Below are 23347 nucleotides of genomic sequence, written 5' to 3' on the forward strand. Positions count from 1 at the left end.
TGTGTGTGTGTGTGTGTGTGTGTGTGTGTGTGTGTGTGTGTGTGTGTGTGTGTGTGTGTGTGTGTGTGTGTGTGTGTGTGTGTGTGTGTGTGTGTGTGTGTGTGTGTGTGTGTGTGTGTGTGTGTGTGTGTGTGTGTGTGTGTACGATTTAGTTTGTCTGTTCCATCTTACCCAGGTAGTTGGGGCTTGCTCGTCTCTCCGTGATGTTAATGAATGTGGCTCCGGGCGGGATGTCAAGGATCTTGTGGTAACCAAGAGGAACGGTGACATTTTGGAAGCTCCCCGTCACCTTTCGACAGGAGGAATCCTGCCCACCACACACTCCACACTTGTCAATCACAGAGCCGGAGCCCAGTACCCCGTCACAGCCCTCAGTCTGGCAGGAGAAGGGGAAAAGATGTGATTGATGGGTGAGACAATGGGGGAGGTAGGGTAGGGGAACCAGTGGTACATGGGAGGAGGGGTGGGGACAGAGCAGAGAAAGGCTAGTTCAAAACTGTTGACATTTCACATCCATTGCCAGTGTTTATTTCACCGCTATTTGTGTAAATTGGTTACTGTTGCTCGCTAGACTACTGCCAAAAGCAGAAGGGTGGAATGAGAGCAAAATCACAGAGTGCAACTGAGAAGAGGAGAAGATACAGAGAAAGGAGGCCCAGAAAAGGGCCATGAAGACAAAAGACAATGGAGACACCCCGCTTTAAATCTGCCACCAGACGTGAGACGAAGAGAGCCAGGTTCTGGACTTTGTCACCTGAAGCAAAAATCTCACACACATGCACTTTTGATACCACTCACCAGACATCGTCCTTCTACACACACATCATTGGTGCTAACATTGAAGCAGGGGGTCCCGTCCCTGACGCGCTCCGCCTGACGTACGTAGAAACGATAGCCGGCGGGTCTGCAGGTCAACTCGCACTGCTTGTCTGCACCAACTGCAACACAGAAACAGAAGGCAGGTGGATTATTGCACAACATGCATGTTTGTCTGAACTGTGACTGTGTGCACTTCTTTTTGTCCGTCTCACTAGCGTGGAGAAGACACGGCTGGGAGATGAATGTCTTTCCATGTGGTCAGGAAACCAAGGCCAGACCATATAACCCCTGACTGACAGCGAGAGTGATCCACTATTTCCCGTGCTGCTTACTGATGCACCTTCCCAGTAGATGCGTCCTCAGAAGAGAGGTATAAGCACAAGCTTGACAAAGGTAAGATTTATGAGTGCAACTCATCGGGTGCACACAGCAGAGAAAAATGGACGTGGAACGAGAGAACAGCAGGGAAGACTCAAAGACAGAGAGCACTGCTTCAAAAAAAGAAAAAAGGTCCTTCAGTGCCGGCAGAATAGGAAGACAAAAAGACGTGTGGAGAATAGAGAACCTCACAGGGATGGGGCACAAGGAAAATGTGTGGAGAAAGTGAGAAGAGTACATCTGTGTGGTGAAATACAACAAGAAAGTTTAGAGGACTAAACGATAGTTTTGGGAAAAATGAAAAGAACTCAACATAAGAGGTGTAGAGTGAGCAGCACATGAGCGGAGCAGCGTCAGACCTCCAGATGAGCCTTAACAGGAAGCGTTCAGGGACAGAGTTGAGTGTAAGTCACACACATTTTGCACAATTATTTTACTAAACCATGTAAAACTGCTGAAAAACTGAAGTTGAGATTTGTTAAGTAAATTTGGGAACTTTAGAGAAGCTTGTAGGTATATATATATTTTTTTTTAACTCTGGATAAAGTAGACAGTGAGTCCCAATATTTCAAACTATTTCTTTAAAGAGGAGAGAAAGACAGCAATGTCCAATAAACAGCAGAAAGAAGCAGCGAGTGGCTCCACTGTTTGTCATTTTCTCTGAGAGAAAGTTCGGGAGTGTAATAGGGGTTAAAGGCCTTGGACAGAGATGTGTGCGTGTGTGTGTGCGCGCGCGCGTGTGTGTGTGTGTGTGTGTGTGTGTGTGTGTGTGTGTGTGTGTGTGTGTGTGTGTGTGTGTGTGTGTGTGTGTGTGTGTGTGTGTGTGTGTACATATAGGGCTGTGACTGTGTACGTGTGTGAAATAGAGCTAAAGATATGAGCTCATTGGATGAGTAAGAGGTCGTAGATTAAGCTGGAAATGATAGGGAGGATTTTCAGTTCGGGGGTTAAAAAGGTGAATTCCTTGTTCCTGAAATTGTGACTTCCCACTGCTCTGTCATATTTCTCAAACAAAACGTAACCATTACTAAATTCAACACAAATATGAACAGTTTGAAACTTTACCCAGAGCGGTCCGAACGATTATATTTTTCTGTCCTTGGGGCAGTTAGAAAGAAAACCTTTCTTTTGTGAACATTTTTTTTAACATTTACCAATTAAGTTGTGGTTATGATATTGCAGCAATCCGGTTACATTTTTATATAATAACGCTGAAGATTGTTTCACCATGGAAAGCTTTCTTCTGTCAGTTCAATAACACATCAGCAGCAAATAATCCAAAGTTTACACCACCTTCAAGGTCAAAGGGTTTATAGCAGATAGCTGAAGACAAAACCAAACCTGTTTCACCTTTTGTGTTCATGAGGAACTCCATATGCTTTCCTAAAATCTCTTTGCCAGGTGTATTTCAAATGGTACACAAGTCATCACAAAAGAAGATGACAGAAGAGACGGATTAGTAAAAGTGGACTGTAAAGACACCATGTCATCATTTTGTTGGTTTCTGTTTTGGCAGGACAAATCTAAAAAAAAAAATCAAAAGATGAGGGGCAACAAAAGCGTGGAGTATTTCAGTGGGAGGGCAGAGTGACACATTACATTAATGACAAAAAAAAAAGTGGCCTTCTGTAGGCTTTCTCCTAAATTTATCTGCATCAGGAATGAGCCATGTTGTGAGTCACACTAAAAAAAAACACTTAAGTTTGGACCATTTGTACCTTTGAGTTTTCCTAGACATCCTGATCCTCCGTTCTTTGCCCAAACAAATATTAAGGAGTGTATTTCGTCTCATCAAATGGGTGGAAGTGGTAAGGAGGTCACGCATGTGAAGGAACTGACCTAGACTGGATGTTTACAGTGGCACAACTTTGTCTAGAAATGAAGGTAGTGTATGTTGACAGGTGCAGGAGTTTGCTTGTAAATATACCCTGAAAATGGAGCAGTGGTCCTTCAGTGTGGGTAAACAGCAGTTTCAAGAGATTTACTTTTTTTTTTTAAAGAGACAAGGAAGCAGTAATGAATTTAACAGTGAAGCAGATTCACCAGAGTTTCCTTCATTTCTAAAATAAAGTATAAATTCTGTTTCTAAAATATGGTGAGTGCGTGTAGAACAAAAGAAAATACTACCAACGTACAAGAATATGTCATTGGCATATGTGAAGACCTAAGTGCAAATGAGAGAAAGAAGAGGCGACAAAAAAACAAGTCCATTCTCTATAACAGCTATTATTGAGTATTCAAAAATAAACAATATAAATATAAAGACGATTTTATATCATTAACTATTTTTTGCAAAGTTTCAAGCCGACCTCTGACCTTCAGCAGCTCCAATTATCGGCTTTACTCGGACTCTATTTCATTGGGAAAAGAGTGTTTTTTTTTTAATTCCCTGATATCACAATGTGGCACAGTTGATCTTTTATTTCTGTTTGATTTATTTCTTAAGAGGAACAACATTTTGTTCAGCTGTGTACTTGTATGTGGATAAATGACAATACAAACTTGAGCTTGAGATTAATTGAGCTGAATTAGATCAATGCATGAATGTTGCAAAGTTAACAAAACTACTGCACAATAACTTGTATGAAAGCATAAATCGCTACCATCAAAATGTGCTTTTATTTTGTACTGTTTTACTTTATTTTGAAACACTGATTTTCCCACTTGTTTACTACCGTCTGATATCTGCAGAAAGCCAGATCTACAGTACATATTTAGAAAGAAAGGCAAAGAGAGAAGCAGAGAAAGGGAGTCAGTGTTCCCACCCTCTCTCACTCCACTCTTGTTCTGTCTATCCGTCTGTCATAGTTATCTTTGAGAGATTAGACTGGAGACAGTGACAGAAAAAGAGAGGGGGAGCTTAAAGTGGGAGACGTGCTGCCACTCATAAACACACTGCCTCTCTCTCTGCATTCTCCCTCTTCACCTTCCTCATTCTTCATCTCCTCAAGGCTCACTCGAGCACATCTCAACTTCGAACCATCTTTTATTTGTCTTCCTATATTTTGGCCTCGATCTTTCTTCTTGTCTCTTGCTATTTCTCTGCTTCCCTCTTTGCGTCAATCTCTGGTCTGTTATTCGCTTCCACTGTCTCCCTCTCCCTCTCTGAGCTTAGTGTTCAGACAGTGGAATATATGTTGTCTAAATATACTTCCCCACTATCTCTCCATCTAAACAAACTCCAACAGGGAGAGAGAAAGACAGAGGCAGCGGGACAGGAAGAGGGGAGGATGGGTGTGCGGCGAGGGGATGAGGCCTGAAAAAAGGGAATATTCAAGTAAAACAACACCTGCACGTGCAGCGCTTACAAACCATAGAGATGCTGTAGTTCGGAGCGGAGCTTGTCGGGGGGGAAATTAATCAGGCCTATCGTTTCTGAAGTTTATAACCGCAGTCGCAGCTTTACTGTTTAAACTTCCACTTTCAAACCACAGGCCACATCACGCTGAAATACATACACAGCACTGGAAATGTACGCAGTGCTGCAGAGTCCTGAACAGATGTATGCAGCTGGAGAAAAATGACTAATACACTTGTCAATGTTAAAAACACACGTACACTCTGTCGCAGCCTCCAGCGAATTGATGGGAAGCTAGATATGAAGGTTTGGCCAACTGAAGTAAACAGTGTGATACAGTTTACTTAGCAGAGTGGAAAAGGATCATCTCCAGGGTAGATTGAGTGTCTGACCCAGCTGACGTCACCTACCTTCAGTGCTGTGTCGACCCCCATCAGAGTCTCACCACAGCAGCCAATACATTGGACATTTGGTGACTTCTTTTGTCCAAAAACATTCACAGTAAAACCACTGAAATGTGTTCCTCTAATGCCAGTAGCACTGTTTACCCACATACGTCTGTGCAAGAGGTTATCTCTACTTCTCCTCCTCCCTTATTTCTCTCTGTCTGTCCAGTCTTCACAGTAGACCTCAAAGACGCAGCGGTTTAAAACAAGCCGGAGTGGATCAGAGGGCGAGGACGCACAGCCGAGAGGGAACATTTAAGAGCAGCTCAATTCAGAATGGAGTTATCTTCCTTCTTTTTTTTTTCACTTCACAAACACACAGGAACCGTGGTGGTGTTAGAGGTGGGTGAAGGGAAAGCCCCTGTGTGTTTATGTAGACAGTTTGACTCCACCTGATACCCCGGCGATGTCTCCTGGTGCAAACATACAGAATTAATCACAGAGACCCACCTCTATCCTCTCAACTGCCCCGAGCCTGAGCAAGATATTAAAACAGCCTGTGAGGTTGACTCTATGTATTCCCTCAGGCAAGACCGGAAGAAATATATCTGCCTCTGACTTTTCCCCCGGCTAATGGTAAAAATTGTTATCCGTCTATCTGCTTTATCTGCCGCAGGATCGTAGGTCACTTACATCGGGTGAGAGGTTGGGTGCATAGAGACAGGCTGCCAGGCCGTCTCAGGGCTCACACATACATCGATCAGCCACAACATTAAAACCTCTGACAGTTGAAGCAAAAAGTACAACACAATGCAATAAATCCTTTCTTCATAACTATTATTAGGTGTTGCTTTATGTTAATAGTCATTTTGGAGAGTGTAATTTGAGGTGCGCTTGAATTGTGCTGGCTTATACTGACAAGTGTTTCTAGTATTTTATAAATTCAGTTCAACTTCACCAAAAATGATAGTCTCCAAAATGACCATTAAAAGAAATCGACAGCTCTCTCAATCAGACCGATTAACAACTGAACATTATAATCTTTGTGAGGGGAGGATTTCTCGCTGGGCTGTTGTATTTGACTTTATGAGGTTTTAATGTGGAAGCTGATTGGTATACCGCAGACAATCATTCACTCTAGCATTCAATTCAATTTAGAAACTTAAATTTACCTGTACATTGGATTGGGGGATACAATGATGTGTCTACAACATTTATACCATTTTAATCATCAAAGTGTTTCGAGCTATTTTGGGAATTGATGCAAATCATAGAGAAGGGCCAATTTAGTGCAATATTGGATCATGGTGTTATTTTATTCCCTAAATTTGTTGGCTATTTATTTCACTGTGTTAGACAAACAAGGACATGGTTGACACTTGATTAAATTCTCCAAGTTTCTTGACTGAATTTCATTGAAAATGTTATCTACATTGTGATATATTACAAAATGGCAACTCATATTCAGTGACAGGAGGATTTTATCCATATCCGTTGCTCCTGACAGCATGCCTCCTCAGAGGTTTCAAGAGGAAGCTGCAGTATCAGGAGGAAAACCCACACAATTTATGCTTTGTAATTATATAAATTCATTTATAATTAATTTAATCATGACACTAAAATAAACTAAAAGTTAATGCAACCTACTTCCATACAGTTTCAAATTGTGTCAAACTTTTAACTGCCTCAAGTCTGACATTTGGACTGTCGACAACTTCTTTTTTTTTTGGAGCTAGAAGTGGAGCAAACAGTGGATCTGACTGATAACCCGACGACACTATGCCTGCACACCTACACCGGAAACCTGACTGCACTCCGGTCATGTCAATCAAACCAGACACACCCCAAAAGATACCACTTTTTAAGGACTAATATCTAATTAATGATGGAACTATTTTCAGAAGGAAGGAATTTAGCAAATGACATTATAATGACTTCTGAAAAAGAGTTGCTGACTTTGTATTTAATGAGAGAAGTTGAGGCTTTTTGAATGGGAGTCTGTTGGAGCCAGAGTTTTTTTTGGAGGCAGGAAATATCTGGCTTTAGCTTCTAAATGTTCCACTGTCATCTCATCAGCTAGTTGCTATCTCTGTCCGTCTGTGGTTTGGTGCTAAGTAGGTAGCTACAGTCAGTTTTCAGCAGATTTTTCACTGAAACAGCCTCCTACTGCAGCTGAAAATGAAGCTAGGTATTGAAACTGGAGTAGAACTGCAGGATGGAAAACCAAGACAGCGGACTGAAAGTCTATCAAACACTCAGGAGGCGAGATTTACAAACTCCTTTCTTTTGATCCACTGTTAACATGAAAATATGAACTGATTTTACTTGAACATTTAGTGGTTTAATCATGTCATGCTCCTCTTTAAAACTTGAAATCTTGCTTGTGTTAACGTGCTCTAAAGAAGCTTCGGTTTCACTTTTGTGTACAGTGTATATTTACACTAGTGTGGTGAGTGTGTATTATTCTATGACAGAATAAGACCAAAGTAATACATTGTAGTGGTGTTGCTGATCTACTGCTTCTGGGTCTATACTCTCACATTGTGTGTGTTGAGCCAGCTGATGGGAGTAATCACAAGTGCAAAGACAGACGGATACACAAACATACATGTGCAAACATTTTTTCACATGTTATCTCAGATCCATTAAGCTACAGTGCAAGCACCCTTGCCAGTAAGCTCATGCTGTAAATACACAGAGGCTCATGCACATATTTCTACGTCTAATGACAAATAGTGTTGATATCATCCCACAGCTGGGTTTCTCTCTCTCCCTCCTTCATTCTCTCACTCCCACGTTTGTCATATTCTCTCTTTTTACTCTTCCTTTTCTCAAATTCCTCAAATATCCGTTAAGTGTTTTCTCCCTCTTCGTTCTTTTGCCCCAGCATTGGAAAACAAAGATAAATAGACACAAACTCAGCTGCACTGAACTATTATACACTGAAGAGTAAAAAAAACAAAACACACTTAACTACACGCTCGCACATATGAAGAGACAAAGACGTACACACACACACACACACACACACACACACACACACACACACACACACACACACACACACACACACACACACACACACACACAGGCCACGTTTTCTCCCTTTGCTCCCAGTGGTTGCATCCCATCACCTCTCACCTCCCTCTGTCTCGCTCTCTCTCTTTCCCTCTTTCTTTCTCTTTCTTTATCTCACTCAGTAGGAATCTGTGTACTTAGTCAGAGCTGGGAGGAGAAGCTTGGCAGGAGAGGAAGGGCGAAAGGGAGATGTTGGACAAATGGGAGGAAAAAGAGACGAGGGAAAGTGTTTTCTGCGAAGAATAAAAGCAGACCGAGTTCCAGTCATTCTCTATTGCTCTTGACTCTCACCACTCTCGATGCTGCATGTACGTGTAGGCCTGTTCCAATGAGAGAGTGGGGGTTGTGGTGGGCTGGGCATGCAGTGGAGGTCGGCCAACACACACTCATACCAGAGGGAAATGTAACTCTCTCTCAAACACCCGTTTTACCAACGCTTTCCCTCCCCCTCCTCCCTGTCGTACCATGTAATTCTCCCGATAAGCCTATTATCACATTGAAGACTGTGCAGTTAAACCCTAAAATACCGTGAGTGTGTGAGTGTGTGTGTGTGTGTGTGTGTGTGTGTGAGTGTGTATGTGTGTGTATGTGTTAACTAAGTCCTCACCTTCAGTGAAAGGTTCCCAGTTGTAGAGGCGACCCATGAACTCCTGGGTGTTAAAGGCAGCACACTGCTCTGCTCTGGAGTCCAACGCACCTCCTCCACACACCTGCAGGACAGAAAAAACAAAGAGACGGAGAGAAAAATTGAAAATTCAGTGCCACACATTGAATTAATATGAAATCACCTAGCTATTAAACCAAGGGTTGTTCAGCCCCTGGAGAATTAAGGGTGGAGCGAGCTGTAGTGAGTAAAGGCGAAGGAAAAACAGCTAATAAAGAAGGGGAGAATTAACTTGAGATCGTAAGGGTAAGCACAAACATGCTATGCCATTATGGACAATCACACACCCACATGTAGCCTCCATGCTGCTTCAGGCAGCCAATGAGTGTAAAAGAACCATATGGAAATAATAGATTTTTTGGAAGCGGCTGCTCACATAAATCCACCGTGACTTTCAGTGGATGACCACAGAATGCCAGTAACTGTGTTAGCACGTGTACGAGTGTGTGTGTGCATGAGTGCACGAGCACATGTCCGACTTGTGCTCGTTCAAGTCGAGTCCTTACGGAGTCGTACAGTGGAAAGAGTTTTAGCACACCTGAAGTTAAACGACAGCTGAAACATCAGGAAGACCCGACTGCTGCTTTAATACTGACTATAACTCACTGAGCTTCCACGTCCACACACACACACACACACACACACACACACACACACACACACACACACACACACACACACACACACACACACACACACACACACACACACACACACACACACACACACACACACATTACATTAACTCAAGTACTATACTTGCCCCCATTTAATTTCCATTGCCCCTTGCTACTTTTCAGATTTCTGAGTTGTTAGCAGATCCAACAGAGTTATTTCCTCTCTAAACTTCCAGACGGTTTCATTTACATAAATTGTTTTATACCCAAAGGAGAAAAAATATTAAATAAATCAGAGAATGTAATTTTTTTCTTCATTTGTACCTCATTGAAAGATCTCACATCCCCTCACATTGTGGGACCCTTTAGAGGGGCCCCAACCCAGGGTTGAGAATGGAAGTAGTTAAAGCTAGCTTCATCTCAAGCAGGTAAAACAGCAAAATGCATTAATGCAACTTTATGAAGCTATAGAGAGCAGTTGATCAGCTTAGCTTAGCATAAACAGGAGGAAGAAGACTGCAATTTTTACTTTGTTCCAATCTTAAAGATCGGGATGTTGTTTTACCTTCATCTACAGTCTCTGGCCGAACAACCACTGCTTAGTGATGAAAAACGTGTCACTAACTATGTGTGCTGCTTATGATTTTTTTGCCCGGTAATTTAATCACCAACACTCAGCTTGCTCAGTTTGTAACACTTCAACGGCCTTCATCAATAGGCCAAAAGCTCCACCACCTTTGTGTTACCTCATTCTGCGACATACAGTGACATTTTAACTGACATTTTATAAACTGAAAAGACTTAAGATTGGGACTTAAAACCATCTTTTTAAATGCAGGACTTTGACTTGAGTAAAGGCTGTAGACCCCTCCACCACTGAACACACATTCAGCTTCATCAGGTATCAGTTTCGTGGGAAGCCACAATCACCCTGCCTGGTGAGTTTACAGCCCAATGATATACAGCTGGATTCAAAACACACACACACACAGATCTCATATTTCCTTGCAACTCTAATCTGTCAGCTCCACAGTCTTCTCGTCTTTCACTCCTCTCTTTCTTTGATTCGTTCCTCTCTCCTTTTGTTTTTGTCTGGACCTCTCTTCACTCACACAGCTGTCACAAACAGCTGGAAAGCTCCTAATCACTCGTCTGGGGAGACTAGAGGACGGGAATAGTCGAGTTTAAACACACATTCACACTCACATAGATTGACTGTTCCCATGTGAACCAGCCCTGGTGACAAAGTGCAACTAAAAGAATCTCATGTATAAACCATCAAAGCGTGCACTCATTGACACCAGCCTTACTGAATTCATCCCTTTCACAGTGTTGAAGGAATGTACAGTATGTGTCACAAGGCAATCATAAGTACAATCAGTTGTTTCTGTTCTGCCAAAGTGTGAAACCAGCTCGTGAAACTTTATGCGCTTCCCTTCGCCACAGCTTCGCACTGTTGAAGCGGACGGATTTTTGTTATTTAAGGGTTGCGGACTGGTTTAAACCACTTATACGAGAGTGTGTGTGTTTGAGCTACATCCGTTGAGTACGGGCGTGTATGCAGGGCCTTGAAGGTCAGTGTACAACCTGATGTTTTCAAGGATCCGTGTAAATCTGCCCGGATGTGTGTGTGAAATGCGGTTGGTAATCGTAAATATTTTTGCAGGACATAAAAATGTGGAGCCCCGTTTTAAACTTGTTAGCTTTAGGGCATGTGTGTGTGTGTGTGTGTGTGTGTGTGTGTGTGTGTGTGTGTGTGTGTGTGTGTGTGTGTGTGTGTGTGTGTGTGTGTGTGTGTGTGTGTGTGTGTGTGTGTGTGCGCTTGAAAGACCACAAGTGGACAACAACCCTAAAAGGACACATGTTTGCAAGGGATGCTGCAGTACAGTAAAATTGAAAGAAAGAGCCTCCATAAAAAAAAATTTAAAAAAAAGAAATTGCAAGAAAAAGTCAAGTGTGTGCATTCATGCGTTGGATTGTAGGAGCGCTACAGGGCGAATGGATTCTCCTCCTGAGAGAGTTTATGGTGTGTAAAAACATCGGGAGGCTAATGGACTGAGTGGAGAGGGGAGGGAGGGAGGGAGGTGAAGTGAGAGTAAAAACAGGACAGAGGAGACGTGCTCGCTGGTGTTTCATGGCTGTGGAGGAGAATTTGTGTGTTATTGTAGGGACTGGTATACTGTGAGTGCAGGGTTAGGGGGTCTCCTCTTAACCGTCAAAGGGAGCATGAACAGAAGGATAGGATGGGGTGGGGTGGGGTGAAGGGAGGAGGGGCAGTAATTGAACGGGTCAACAGTGGAGAACGAAGGAGATTCGATTTACCATCAGGTTTTAAATAAGTTTGGTTGACCTGTGGACATTTTTTTTAACACCCCTGTTATCATCGCTACTTCTGTTTCTTCTGTGTTTAATTTCCTTTCAGAGATTTCAGGTCTCAGCAACGAACCTGGGAAATGCAGTGTTATAGGAGTGACAGTCAAAACTTATTAAATTAAGACCCAAGTTGTATGACAGTGGAAATATCTTCCAGCTTCATGAAATGCTATCAACACCTCCGATCAGCTCAGAGTGGCTCAGCGATCAGTCAGTAGAAAAGAAGGATGAAGTGAAAAATGTCAAAAGTGGCTGCTACTGAGTGTCAGACTGACAGGGTGAAAGATGCAGAGAGCAGGTGAAAGAGAAGTGAATGGAGCTGGTGAAAGAGGGACAGTCCGTGTTTTTGTGCGGGAGCTGTGAAAGTTATAGATGTGTTTTACTGCCGGGAGGAGGAGGGGTGGGGGTCTATGTGCAATGTAAAGGATCATGTTAAGCTGGAGGGGGTGCTACTGCCTGAGGGCCCCACACACACACACACACACACACACACACACACACACACACACACACACACACACACACACACACACACACACACACACACACACACACACACACACACACGGCACACACAAGCCGAGGTCCTGATCACACACAACGCTCTTATGTGAAACGCAAACACCAAGACAAAACTAATGAGTTTCGAGGAGGAACAGATTATGAGGCAAAGCAGGAACCTTTCACCCCATGTGTGTTTCAGCAGGGAGGACGACACCTCGCCGTCATCCCGCTCACTGCTCAGTTATTCCCCACGCAAGTCTATGCCTGCACAGCTGGCCACATAACCTCAATACCACATACAGGTTAAGGCTGGCCGGTCATTCCTCAAGCGTTACTGCAACGCTGCACAGACAAAACAACTGACCGCCGGCCCCTGCAGCCATAAATCAACACATAGCAGGACTAATCACTGGGTGCATGCGCAAAATGACATATGTTAATTTGTACGCTGGTACGCTGTATGTATTTCTTCTCGGTGATTAACATTCTCGGGCTAATCTTGTGACCGAGGCCGTGCGCCTGTGCTTTGCAGGGCACCACCCGGCTTTCAGCATTGACCCCCCCCCGCCCGGGGGAAGTCAGGAGTCCTCCAGAGGAAACACCGCTCATCCATCAGCAGCAGGCGACAACTGAAGGACAGGGCAAGGCGACAAATGCCGGTGTTGTTCTCAGGAGAAACGTGGGTTTGAGCCTCAAAACAGCTTAAGTGTTCCATACAAAGCTCAAGAAAAGAAAAGAAAAGAGAAAAGAAAAGAGAAAAGAAAAGAAAAGAAAAGAAAAGAAAAGAAAAGAAAAGAAAAGAAAAGAAAAGAAAAGAAAAGAAAAGAAAAGAAAAGAAAAGAAAAGAAAAGAAAAATGATAATGTCACAATGTCAATAAATAAAAACACAACTCTGCTCAAATTTCCATGCTCCACTTTCCATGTAGCAGCTCTATAAATCTTCCATCATATTGATTAAAACCAGAGCATTATTATTGAACAGTGATAACTCCTGAATTTTATTACAACACACGAGAGAGAAAGAGAAATAGGAAGTGTGAACAGGTATGCTCTTCATTTCTCTTTCATGACTGATTCCCTCAAAAACATTGAACATGAGAACAAAGCTTTCACTGAACACACTAACACAGCTTCTTCTGCTGAAAACCTACAACTGAATCTGAAAATGCAAAGTTTTGGTTTCTATTAGAAAACTGTACTCTTCCTTTTGGCTGCTGGGTTGAGACGTCTTTGTGGTTGTTATAATCTGTCATTTAGATGAAATCTTTTGTTGTGATTCCGTATGGACATTACTTTCATCATTTCTGATTTTGTGGGATACCGTGTGTTCTCTTTCTTCGGTGGTTGCTTCCTATCTGTGCTAAGACGCTCATAGGAAGAGGAGATTTTCAGTCAAAATGAGGTGATCAAAGTAGTTTGACGTTTGATATAGATGAGAAAATTAATACTTCTCTCACATCTGTCATTGTCTGTCATATACTTAATTTAACATAAGGCTAGTTAGCTTAGCTCAGCGTAAAAACTGAAACGTGGGAAACAGCTTGCCGGACTCTGTCCAAAGCTAACAAAACCCTCCTATCAGCACCTCCACAGCTGACACATTAACATGTTATATCTCGGAGACTCTTTTCAGACTTGTATGGATTACAACAAACCTGATCTGATACGTTAATTAGTGCGATTTAGAGATGGTCATGGTCCTCTGGTTTCCCTTCTTCATGCCAAGCTAAGCTAACCAGGGGCTGAGTGTAACCTCATGTTTATCATAGAGCATGACGGTGGTATCGATCCACTCACCTAACTCTCGACAAATAAGCCAGTGACTGTATTACCCAAAATAACCTTTTATACTTTTAAATAATGTTGAAATTCTAAAAAGTATGTGTGAAGTGACAGAAGAAAGACTGAAGGGATGAAAAGGAACACGACAGAAACAGAGGGAAACTCAAAGCACACAGGAGCTGATATAAACAGACTGCACCTGGTTTTTATAGAGAAGCAGGTATCTCTGCTTGTTAAAACACTGAAGCAAATAAGGTACAACTCAAGTCTGACTGAGTCCATGTGGTTTGTGTTGGTGTGCGTGCTACAACCGGACACATCTGGGCCTGTTCATCACTTGATGAGAGCAGCAGTGAGCGTGGCAGGGCCTGCACGCAGTTGTTACAGCTGATGAGTGTGGCTCTGCGCTGATAGTCATAATCATATATTTCCTGTGCAACAACGCCTGTGTAATGATGACAGACTGTGGTTAGATCATCTGACACTTACTGCAGTCGCCCGAAGCCGTGTTAATCTGGCTGCTTAGTTATAACTTTGACTCCAGTTTCAGCTTCAAGACAGAGGTCCATGGAATAAAAACTTTTTTTTTATTTGTACACTTTAGAACAGGGGTGTCAAACATACGGCCCGTGGGCCGGATCCGGCCCGCCAGGGGGTCCAGCTCGGTCCGCCGGATGACTTTGCTAAGTGTGAAAATTACAGAAAGACATAAATTGCATTTCTATGAGAATATGGAGGTTTATGAGTACAAACGTTTTTTTTTTTTTTTTTTTTAATCGATCCAGTAATTGCTTCAAAAACAGCGTAAATGCGACGTCTGCTCCGGAGGCAGCAGCGCTCGCTGCTCGCTTTGTGACGCAAAGCGAGGGAATCTGCAGAGGAGAGCCGGGGCAGATAAACAGTGGGCTGATGTCTGAGTTTTTGGTCTTTATGTTTCTAGTTTATTGTAGAAAGACCTTAAAACAGGGTTTATCATCCAAAAACCTTCACCAATGATTTAAACAAAGAGAAATATTGTCGTTATGTATGCGTTATTATGCTATGATTTTACTGGTCTGGCCCACTTGAGATCAAAGTGGGCAGTATGTGGCCCCTTAACTAAAATGAGTTTGACACCCCTGCTTTAGAAGTACTTTGATTTGTTTTTGGTCCTGTCTGCTCAAGAGGGTAGAATTGGTTTCAGAAGTGATGGGCAGGATAAAAGTTAGGATTTTCTTCATTTACATACTGTAACTTTAAGCCAGTCCAGAAAACAATTAGCGTGATATTGATGCTCTAAACCAACCTGAATAGTGGCTGCAGTTTTCCTCTCAGGTTGGTTACAGCCTAGTGTATTAGTGTATTAGAGCTGAAGCAATGATTTGATTAATTGATCAGGTTATCAGACAGAAACGTTTTACTAATCATTCTCTGGTTGCAGCTTCTCCAATGGGAAGTTTTGCTGCTTTTTGGACCTTTGGTAAGATAAAACAAAACATTTAAAGAGGTCAGATTTAATATTAGACCTCAAATATTATTTAATATTAAATGAACACAAACATTAGATCCACATGCTTCCTTCACTTGCTGTTGTAGAGGCATTTAGTGTCAGTGATTCTGGGTAAAGAGAAGGACAGGGAGACGAGCCAAGAAAAAAGGAAATGCTTAGACATCAGCATCATTGAAATTTAGGGCGACAGACTCAAGAAAGGAAAAAACAGGATGAGTTTTTGTGTCTGCTTCAAGCTGGTGTGTCTCTTCTTTTTTTCATTTTTTTTTTCAAGCAGCTTCTCAAATTCCACCTTTTCTCCCTTCTCCCCCTCTTGCAGAATAACTTCTCTTGTTACACTGCGCTTTCACACTGACATGAACTCTTTCTCACACACAAACACACACATATTTCCATGAATCCTTCTCCTCCTCTGTCACAAACTTTCTCTTGTCTTCCAGCAGCATCTTTTTCCCTCGATCCCACTGTCTGTTGTCACTGCTGACCATCCCTCCCTTTACTCCTCTGCCTCCTTCCCTAAAGTCTCTTTCTTCATTGTCCATTTTTGCTCTCTCCCCACCTCCTCTCGCCCCCTGTCCTTCAGCTCACCCTCCCACTACTGTCTGCAGAACTGCTAAAAACAGTAAAACAGTGCTCTCTTTCACGACTACTTAACTGCGTCACTTCCTGTAACCACCCACCCCTTACACCCTCATCTCACACACATGCACACACACTCACCTCTTGCCCTTCTCACTTCCTCTGTCCCTCTCTTGGTTCCCCACAAGCTTCAACGCAACAGTAAAAACACACACGTATACACAGCCAATCACACTTGTGATGGGCCTCAGGCGCGCCATGTTATGACAAACACACCTAACGGATAATAGGATGTGTCACACTCAGTCTGGCTCACTCCCTAAATCACACTAACACACACATATGCAGTACATACAAGCCTGGGCAAAGTCCTGCATTCACTTGAAACCTATTTTAAGATGCATAAAAGCAACAATCTAGTGCAGGAGCAAACAGAGCTAAAGCAGACGCTAATGTTGGGTAAATATGTAACCCAATGACTCAGGCTCAGCCATCACAGGACTGCTATTAGCACTGCTGGCACACACACAGCATGTATACTGCCAGCGACTAAATCTGTTTTAACATGGGGACTACCCAACACAGAGCACGACACAGGAGGAAGGACAACAAGACAGGCTGACAATTTATCGAAAGAGGGAGAAGTCAAGGGCTTAAAAGTGCCAACCTGGCCCCAAATTCAAGTGTCTACTTCCACCTGAGTTGTAGATGTGATATGAGAGTGAAATGTTTGGTGAGCGAGTGTGTGTGTGTGTGTGTGTGTGTGTGTGTGTGTGTGTGTGTGTGTGTGTGTGTGTGTGTGTGTGTGTGTGTGTGTGTGTGTGTGTGTGTGTGTGTGTGTGTGTGTGTGTGTGTGTGTGTGGCATTTGATAAACCCAATCTTATCATCTGTCCCTGTTATGCTCTTACTTAAGATAGATGTGCTACAAGTGGCCCGCTAGAATAAATAACCCAGTAAATATGTCACTTGAGTTATTTTTGTCTAAATGATTTCAACTCCATGTTTCCTTCTGTTTAGTTTAATTATCTGTCCATCCATCATGAGCAAGTTGAGTTATCATCCATATATGTAGGCATATTTTTAAAGTTTTAAGACAGAGTTTCCAATAAGAGTTTTGGTCCTGATGAAAAAACTGATGAAATTAACAGTAAATGATACAAATGGAAATGCTGATTGTTATGCATTGAAAGACTCAATGAATAAGTAAAAAAAAGGCTACACATTTCTGCGGTACAGGATAGTTCAGAGTGCAGCACCGTTACATGCACAGAGGAGTGGGAACGCTATAACAAAAATTGGCAATATAAGCTCTTAAAATGCTTCAGAAAGCCTAAAACAATCAAGGAGTGAGCTGGGCGAAGTGTTTTGAGTGGGATTCATGTTTCAAGAGGGGCTGTGCGGCCAAAGGAAGATGCAGCGAAAGAATACATTTGAGCTGAAAATGATGTTTTTCCATATGTTGTCACCCTCTCCAGGGTTGATTGACTGATGTTTTAAAAATGGCAGCGATGGCTGCAGGTTGGGTGGAAGCCTGCTGTTAATTTAAAGCAGGCTGAGCAAAAGGTGGAAAATGTATGCGCTCGCCAAGCCTGACTCTACCGGCCTGATGCAGTTGATTTGGTTTCAGTCTCTAGGAGAAACATCTGATCACTTAAAACTCACTATGGTCGGGAAACTTTACCCACAATACTTTCTCTAAAACCTTAAGTGAGTGAAATCAAACGTGGCGTTCTCGACTCAGAGACACCTGATTTACTGCGAGGCCAACCTCAGACTCTCACCTGTGTGTTAAGGGTGAGTTTGCCCATCTGTCACGACCAGGCATCTCCGGCTGCTCGTCTTGGCAGCCCATACGGATACTTTGCTCCTGATAAAGCTCTCACTGTGCCGCAGAGAGGTATGGAGCAGGTTGCAACCCCAATCAACACCGCAGGCCCAGAGCCAGGCAGGACGTTACATCAGTAGACACACAAACACTCAGGTCTTGGCACGTATTCATATTCACATATATGTGCAATCAATCAGAGGGATACTGAATGCAGACATATTCTGTGTGTGTATTCCGGCTGTGACCGAGATTACACACATGCCTTGGGCTCACAGAGTTACTGGCAAGCAGTTTCCATCCGAATGCTCATAAACAACCAGCTAGTGTCGGAGCTGGGGAATGATCTACCTATCAAATACACTCTGCTGACCTTCAAGTCCTCTGTTCGCAGCCGCCTAATCGCTCCTTTCAGCACACGGCCTGCATATAAATCTAGCACGACTGGGGGCTGAATAAAATGGAGGTGAGCAGGGTTCAAACAAGTGTGAAGCCAGTAAATGAAGTGGAATATTTCTTTTGCTTCTGAGACTTATAGGTAAAGAGTTTGACATAACTCGTGGGTCTTACCTGTGAGAAGCACCTGTGGTACTCCTTCTCAGGCCCTGAGCATCTGAAAACCCGAGGAGCTCCACTTCCCCCATCCCTGCCCGACTCGACTCCTAGGTGCGGGATGTGCGGGTGCTGTAAGGGGTAGATGTTGCCGGCAGGAGGGGTCTGGGGGCTGAAGCCTGGGTGGAGCTCCCTGTCTCTATGCACAGGGCCGGGGCGGTGGAGAGGAGGGGAAAAAGGTGAGGCGAGAGCAGGGGAGTGCGGGCGCGAGAGAGGAGGGATGGGAGGAGGTGGAGCGGTGACGGAGTGCCAGTCAAAGCGGTGGCGGTTACTGTGGACAGATGGTGACGAGGAGCGTAAGAAGGGATGCGAGGACGGGACTCGGACCCTCCCGCGCTCCGTGTGGGTGTGCGAGGGTCTGTCCACGTGTCGGCGGGGGCTGCCGGTGGTGGTGGGCAGTGTGGCCGCCTCCTCAGCAGGAAGTGCCTCAGTGTTCTCCGTCTCCTTTCTCCTCCCCGCCCCCCCGTCTTCTTCATCAATCGTCCTCTCCTCTTCCTCTCTCCTCTTGTTCTCCGCGTTGTCGTCAGCGCCCGCTAGTCTGGGTGCGGGTGTTGCATCGTCAGTGCCGTTAGCAGTGTGGCGAGCCTGCCGGTTGGGACGATGCAAAGGCAGAGAGAAGGGAACCCGGCCATACCCGAACTGACCCGGACGGATGGCGGAAGACCTGCGAGTCAAGAAGATAAGACGAATAAGGGATAGTGAATATTTAGAGGGGAAGATTTAAAGTTGGACAGAGAGGCAAGATAAAGTTATTACACACAACATGGGGGCAGCAGACTGTGGTAAGAGGGCGGGGTAATGTTATGCCTGCTTGAATGACAAAAACCAGAAGTAATGATGCAATAATACAGCAGATACCAGAGGCCGGTATAACTCCAACTCCCAACACTAAAACCGTCATAACAAACCCTCTAAAGCTTAAACAATGTCAATAGTTTAACTAATGGCACCTTGAATAAACCATTAGCATGTCAATGGAGTGGTTCTCTGACAAATTAGCATTTTCTTTAATTTTGGAAACATCTTCGTTGATAAGTTGTTTCCTTTTCTGTGTTAAAATTCCCAGAAATCCCTTTTTCCTTCCCATTTCCTATTGTGTGGCAAAATACAAATCTTTTCTTTGTCAGCTCAGATTGTGTTGGCTATCGTTGCTCATCCTAACAACTGTGTTGTTCGATCTATCCTAAACAAACTGCTGTTGCTACTGCCAGCAATGCAAAACTCACTTCCTTTATGCATGTGTCATTTTCCTAGAAAAAGCGAACTCAGTGCTGCTGAGCAAAGCACATCTAAAAGCTTCCAAAATGATGTTTCTGTATTATCAACTGACTTTTGACTTTCAGCAATGAGATACATTTTCAAATTAGAAAATGTTATCACTTTTCAAACCAACTTCCACTTTTGTTTTTTTAGATCCTAACGGATAAGAGAATATTTGTGTCATCATTTATAATTAAGAACATAACATCTAATAATGAAATATGAGCTGATATTCATGTTTCAACATGAACACGTAACACAAATATAAATTTCTGATAAGGATCCTGTAAAATCAGTTCATATTTAGGGAGTTTTCTGATGGACTAACTATATAGGGGTCGTAAATCACCTGAAACCTATGTTTGGCATTTCAGTACTGAAATTTCTTGTTTTTTCTATCAGCCAACATGTAGGTCAATACTGATATACTGTATGTGTCATAAGCGAAAGAGCTTGAAACATTAAGCAAAGAGGCGGAGAAATATTGGCCTGGCTCCGCCCACCTATTGCTCTCTCTTTGCTGTGTGCTGTAGTCTGGAGACTCCGGTCTTTTAAAGATTTGCTCAGCTGCTCTAAAGGGTGGACGAATCAGTGGACAGCAGGGATGGCTAAGAGCAATGACACTGAAGCGTTTTGGAATGTAGTTCCAATAATGGCAGCGATGGCAGAGATAGACGAAGTCATACGAACTGTTGTATCAATTTATCAGTACATATTGGGGGATTGAAGCTGGAAGTCTGTAAAGGTCATTTACCAACATGGCGATGCTCTCTGCTCACAATGAGGGAGGGTCTGTGTTGTTTACAGCTTGATGATTGATTAAAGGCTGCTTTCATACTTTCAAAATGCACCTGAGATCTACGCCTTCTAGTGATGTAATGATGGAAAACAATGGAGCGTGAACAGACTGTCTAATAAAAAGGTGGATTTGGGTCTGGTAATATCAGCCTCCAGAAACATTACTTTTCAGCCCAGTCTTAAATTACTTTTTAAGGTGGTTTAGTTTGATTTTTAATCCTCCTCTCTCACTCACCTCCTCGTAGTCAAACCCTCCCGACTGGCGGAGACCGACCTTCTGCTCCCACCTCCACCAGCTCTCCCTGCTCCTGGATTGGTTGGTCTCCTGATGATCCGTCCTGGCTGGTTGTAGCCATGTGATGGCGCGTGGTAAGGAGATCGGTAAATGGGCACATGTTCCTGATTGAGTGGGGAGAACTCTGGCTGGTAAAAAGGCGGTGACCGATTGGTCTGTCCCGGTAAAGGAGGCCCTCCTCCGCCAGCGGGTGAATTCCGATACAGAGACAACCCTGGGTTACGATTGGTGGAGATTGATGGAGAGTGATAAGACGGGTGTTGCCCTGGATAATGAGCAGGATAGTAGGGGCTCATAGGTGAGATAACAGGACCGCCGACACCCCCGGGCAGATAACCCGCCCAGTTGGGTGGAGAGCCTTGGAGGGGAGGGGTGAGGGGAGGAGGAGGAGGAGGAGGCAAACACTTCCTGCTCCTCTGTGAGATGCCCACGCTGCATGTTTGAGAGCATTCTGACCACTCCCCCCAAACAGACCAGACGCCCTCCGCAGGCTCCGCCTCAAACACCTGTCTGGACCTTCGACCTGCCACCTACACACACACACACACACACACACACACACACACACACACACACACACACACACACACACACACACACACACACACACACACACACACACACAGAGAGAGAGAGAGAGAGAGAGAGAGAGAGAGAGAGAGAGAGAGAGAGAGAGAGAGAGAGAGAGAGAGAGAGAGAGAGAAAAGGGCAATTCATTATATATGTATTTATTTAACCATCCATTAAATGGAATTCAAGACCTTTGTTACGGTGCTGAGTGTTAATTATATAATTGGTTAAGGCTGCAGCTAAACACTTACTTTACTTATTGTTTAATCTACCAAATATTTTCCTGAATAATGAAGGTTGGTCTAAAGAATGTCATAAAATAGAAGAATGCTTGTCACAACTAAAATCTCTTTGTTCAACAACAGTCCAAAAGCCTGACCAAAAAAAATCTGATAATATTCACATTAGAGGCTTGAAGTAGTGATGTATGTATATATTTGCAATAAAAACCACTTGAAATGATCAAATGATCATCAAATATTGTGAAATAGTTGCTGATTAATTAGCTCTCATAATGCCTTAAGCGATCATATATTTAAACTTTTTCTGTGGTAATTACCTTAAACTTGAGACTAACTACACTATTCTGATTATTAATGAAATATCCTCTGTATGCATGGTAATCTGTGTGACACCATGACTGTACCAGTGTTGCTAAGAAGTCTATATGAGGTTATTTTTTGCATCTTTAATGGGTTTAGCTTTGAAAATGGATCCAATGTTGGGACCCACGGTTTAATCCAGTGGATATTTAATTCGAATTTCTTTATTTGGCCTGGCATTTTCTGAAAAAAACAATTCAAAGGTCAACATTGTGGCTAAATGAGAAAATTATTAAGTCTGATAAAATAAGTCCGCTGAGCAAAAAAGACTGTCATTGAATGTCCACTACAATACCACTGTACTGACTGGAACTCTGCTTTAAAAAAAAAAAAAAAACAGTGAAACCTGACAGGCTGGGCAGTGTTTTAAAGAAGTACTTAACTTTGTAAAAATGTTGGCATTGCAAAATCTGAAATCTCTGGAAGGACTTATTTCTTCACAGAAACTGAGTCCACTGATGAGCTACAGTCTCGTGAGTTTCCTTCCTCTGAAGCCAAAATTTAAATCCAACATACTTCACTCGAGCTTAGCCGAGACTCGGTCACCTGCCAGGAGCTTAAGAGTATATGGACAAATTCAGTGGAGTTGGTGTTGTATGAACGCAGCGCAGAAACAACAACATCAGCGCAGTGTGTTTGTGTTTATAGACATAAACACATGTGAGTGCATGTATGTGGGTGCCAGGTCATGCTTTGATGTCTTCCTCTGCGGTTGTAGATAAATGTTTCGACACTCATTTCGTCACTGAAGCCTCGGCCTGGTTGGCAGAGTGACTCAACAAAAGTTTCCATTGAGAAAGAACCAAAACACAAATCCGAGCTCCACTTTACTCCTCTCTCTTTCCGAGTGTGTAAATGTGTGCGTACGTGGGCAGCAACATGCAAGTAAACATACTGTACAAACAGTTTGTGGATGGGAGAGAGGGGACACGGTGTGAGCGGAAAACTCGTGTGTGTTCCTACGCATGTGCCTGATTAAAAAGGTTCCTGTCCCCATCTGGGATAAAATGGCAGGAGGGTGGGAGAAAAGGAGCGAGGCGAAGGAGATGAAGGAGGGAGGTGTGTGTGTGTGTGTGTGTGTGTGTGTGGGAGGGGGAGTGGGGAGGAAGGAGGGGTGCGGATGTGCGTGTCTCTGTGTGTGTGTGTGTGTGTGTGTGTGTGTGTGTGTGTGTGTGTGTGTGTGTGTGTGTGTGTGTGTGTGTGTGTGTGTGTGTGTGTGTGTGTGTGTGTGTGGAGAGGGGAGGTGTGCTCTGTCGTAATGAGTGACATCAAACACACAGCTGCCACATAACTGGGACCATTAATGAGCTCCGCGCAGTGACCCCGCAGCAGCCACTGTCGACCTCTGGAGCTACTGGTTAAACTCCAGCGACACCATATTGCCAGGCCCGGACCAGACAGGGGTGCAGCTATGAA

General features: G+C 43.5%; 1 protein-coding gene and 1 long non-coding RNA gene across 3 annotated transcripts in view; one reads left to right on the forward strand and one right to left on the reverse strand.

Annotated features, from left to right (window-relative positions):
* Nucleotides 1–23347, reverse strand: part of adamtsl4 (ADAMTS-like 4) — a 36284-nt gene that overhangs the window by 9245 nt on the left and 3692 nt on the right. Inside the window, exons 3-7 of the mRNA XM_069695872.1 lie at nt 20700–21289; nt 18365–19070; nt 8567–8669; nt 799–938; nt 172–376 (exon numbers count right to left, since the gene is read on the reverse strand). Of these exons, the coding sequence (XP_069551973.1) occupies nt 172–376; nt 799–938; nt 8567–8669; nt 18365–19070; nt 20700–21289 (1744 nt within the window). The remainder of the gene's footprint in view (nt 1–171; nt 377–798; nt 939–8566; nt 8670–18364; nt 19071–20699; nt 21290–23347) is intronic.
* LOC138619420 (uncharacterized) lies at nt 217–12803 on the forward strand. Of its 2 annotated transcripts, none has more exons than XR_011310810.1 (3): nt 217–410; nt 1035–1212; nt 12628–12803. It is a non-coding gene; the product is annotated as an uncharacterized lncRNA (long non-coding RNA). The 2 variants fall into 2 exon arrangements; XR_011310809.1 differs by having other exon boundaries at nt 12650–12803.

The sequence above is a fragment of the Brachyistius frenatus genome, unplaced genomic scaffold, assembly GCF_029030835.1.
Source record: "Brachyistius frenatus isolate BFR_SWC_R1_liver_20210118 unplaced genomic scaffold, ASM2903083v1 Contig_20, whole genome shotgun sequence".
NCBI lineage: Eukaryota > Metazoa > Chordata > Actinopteri > Embiotocidae > Brachyistius > Brachyistius frenatus.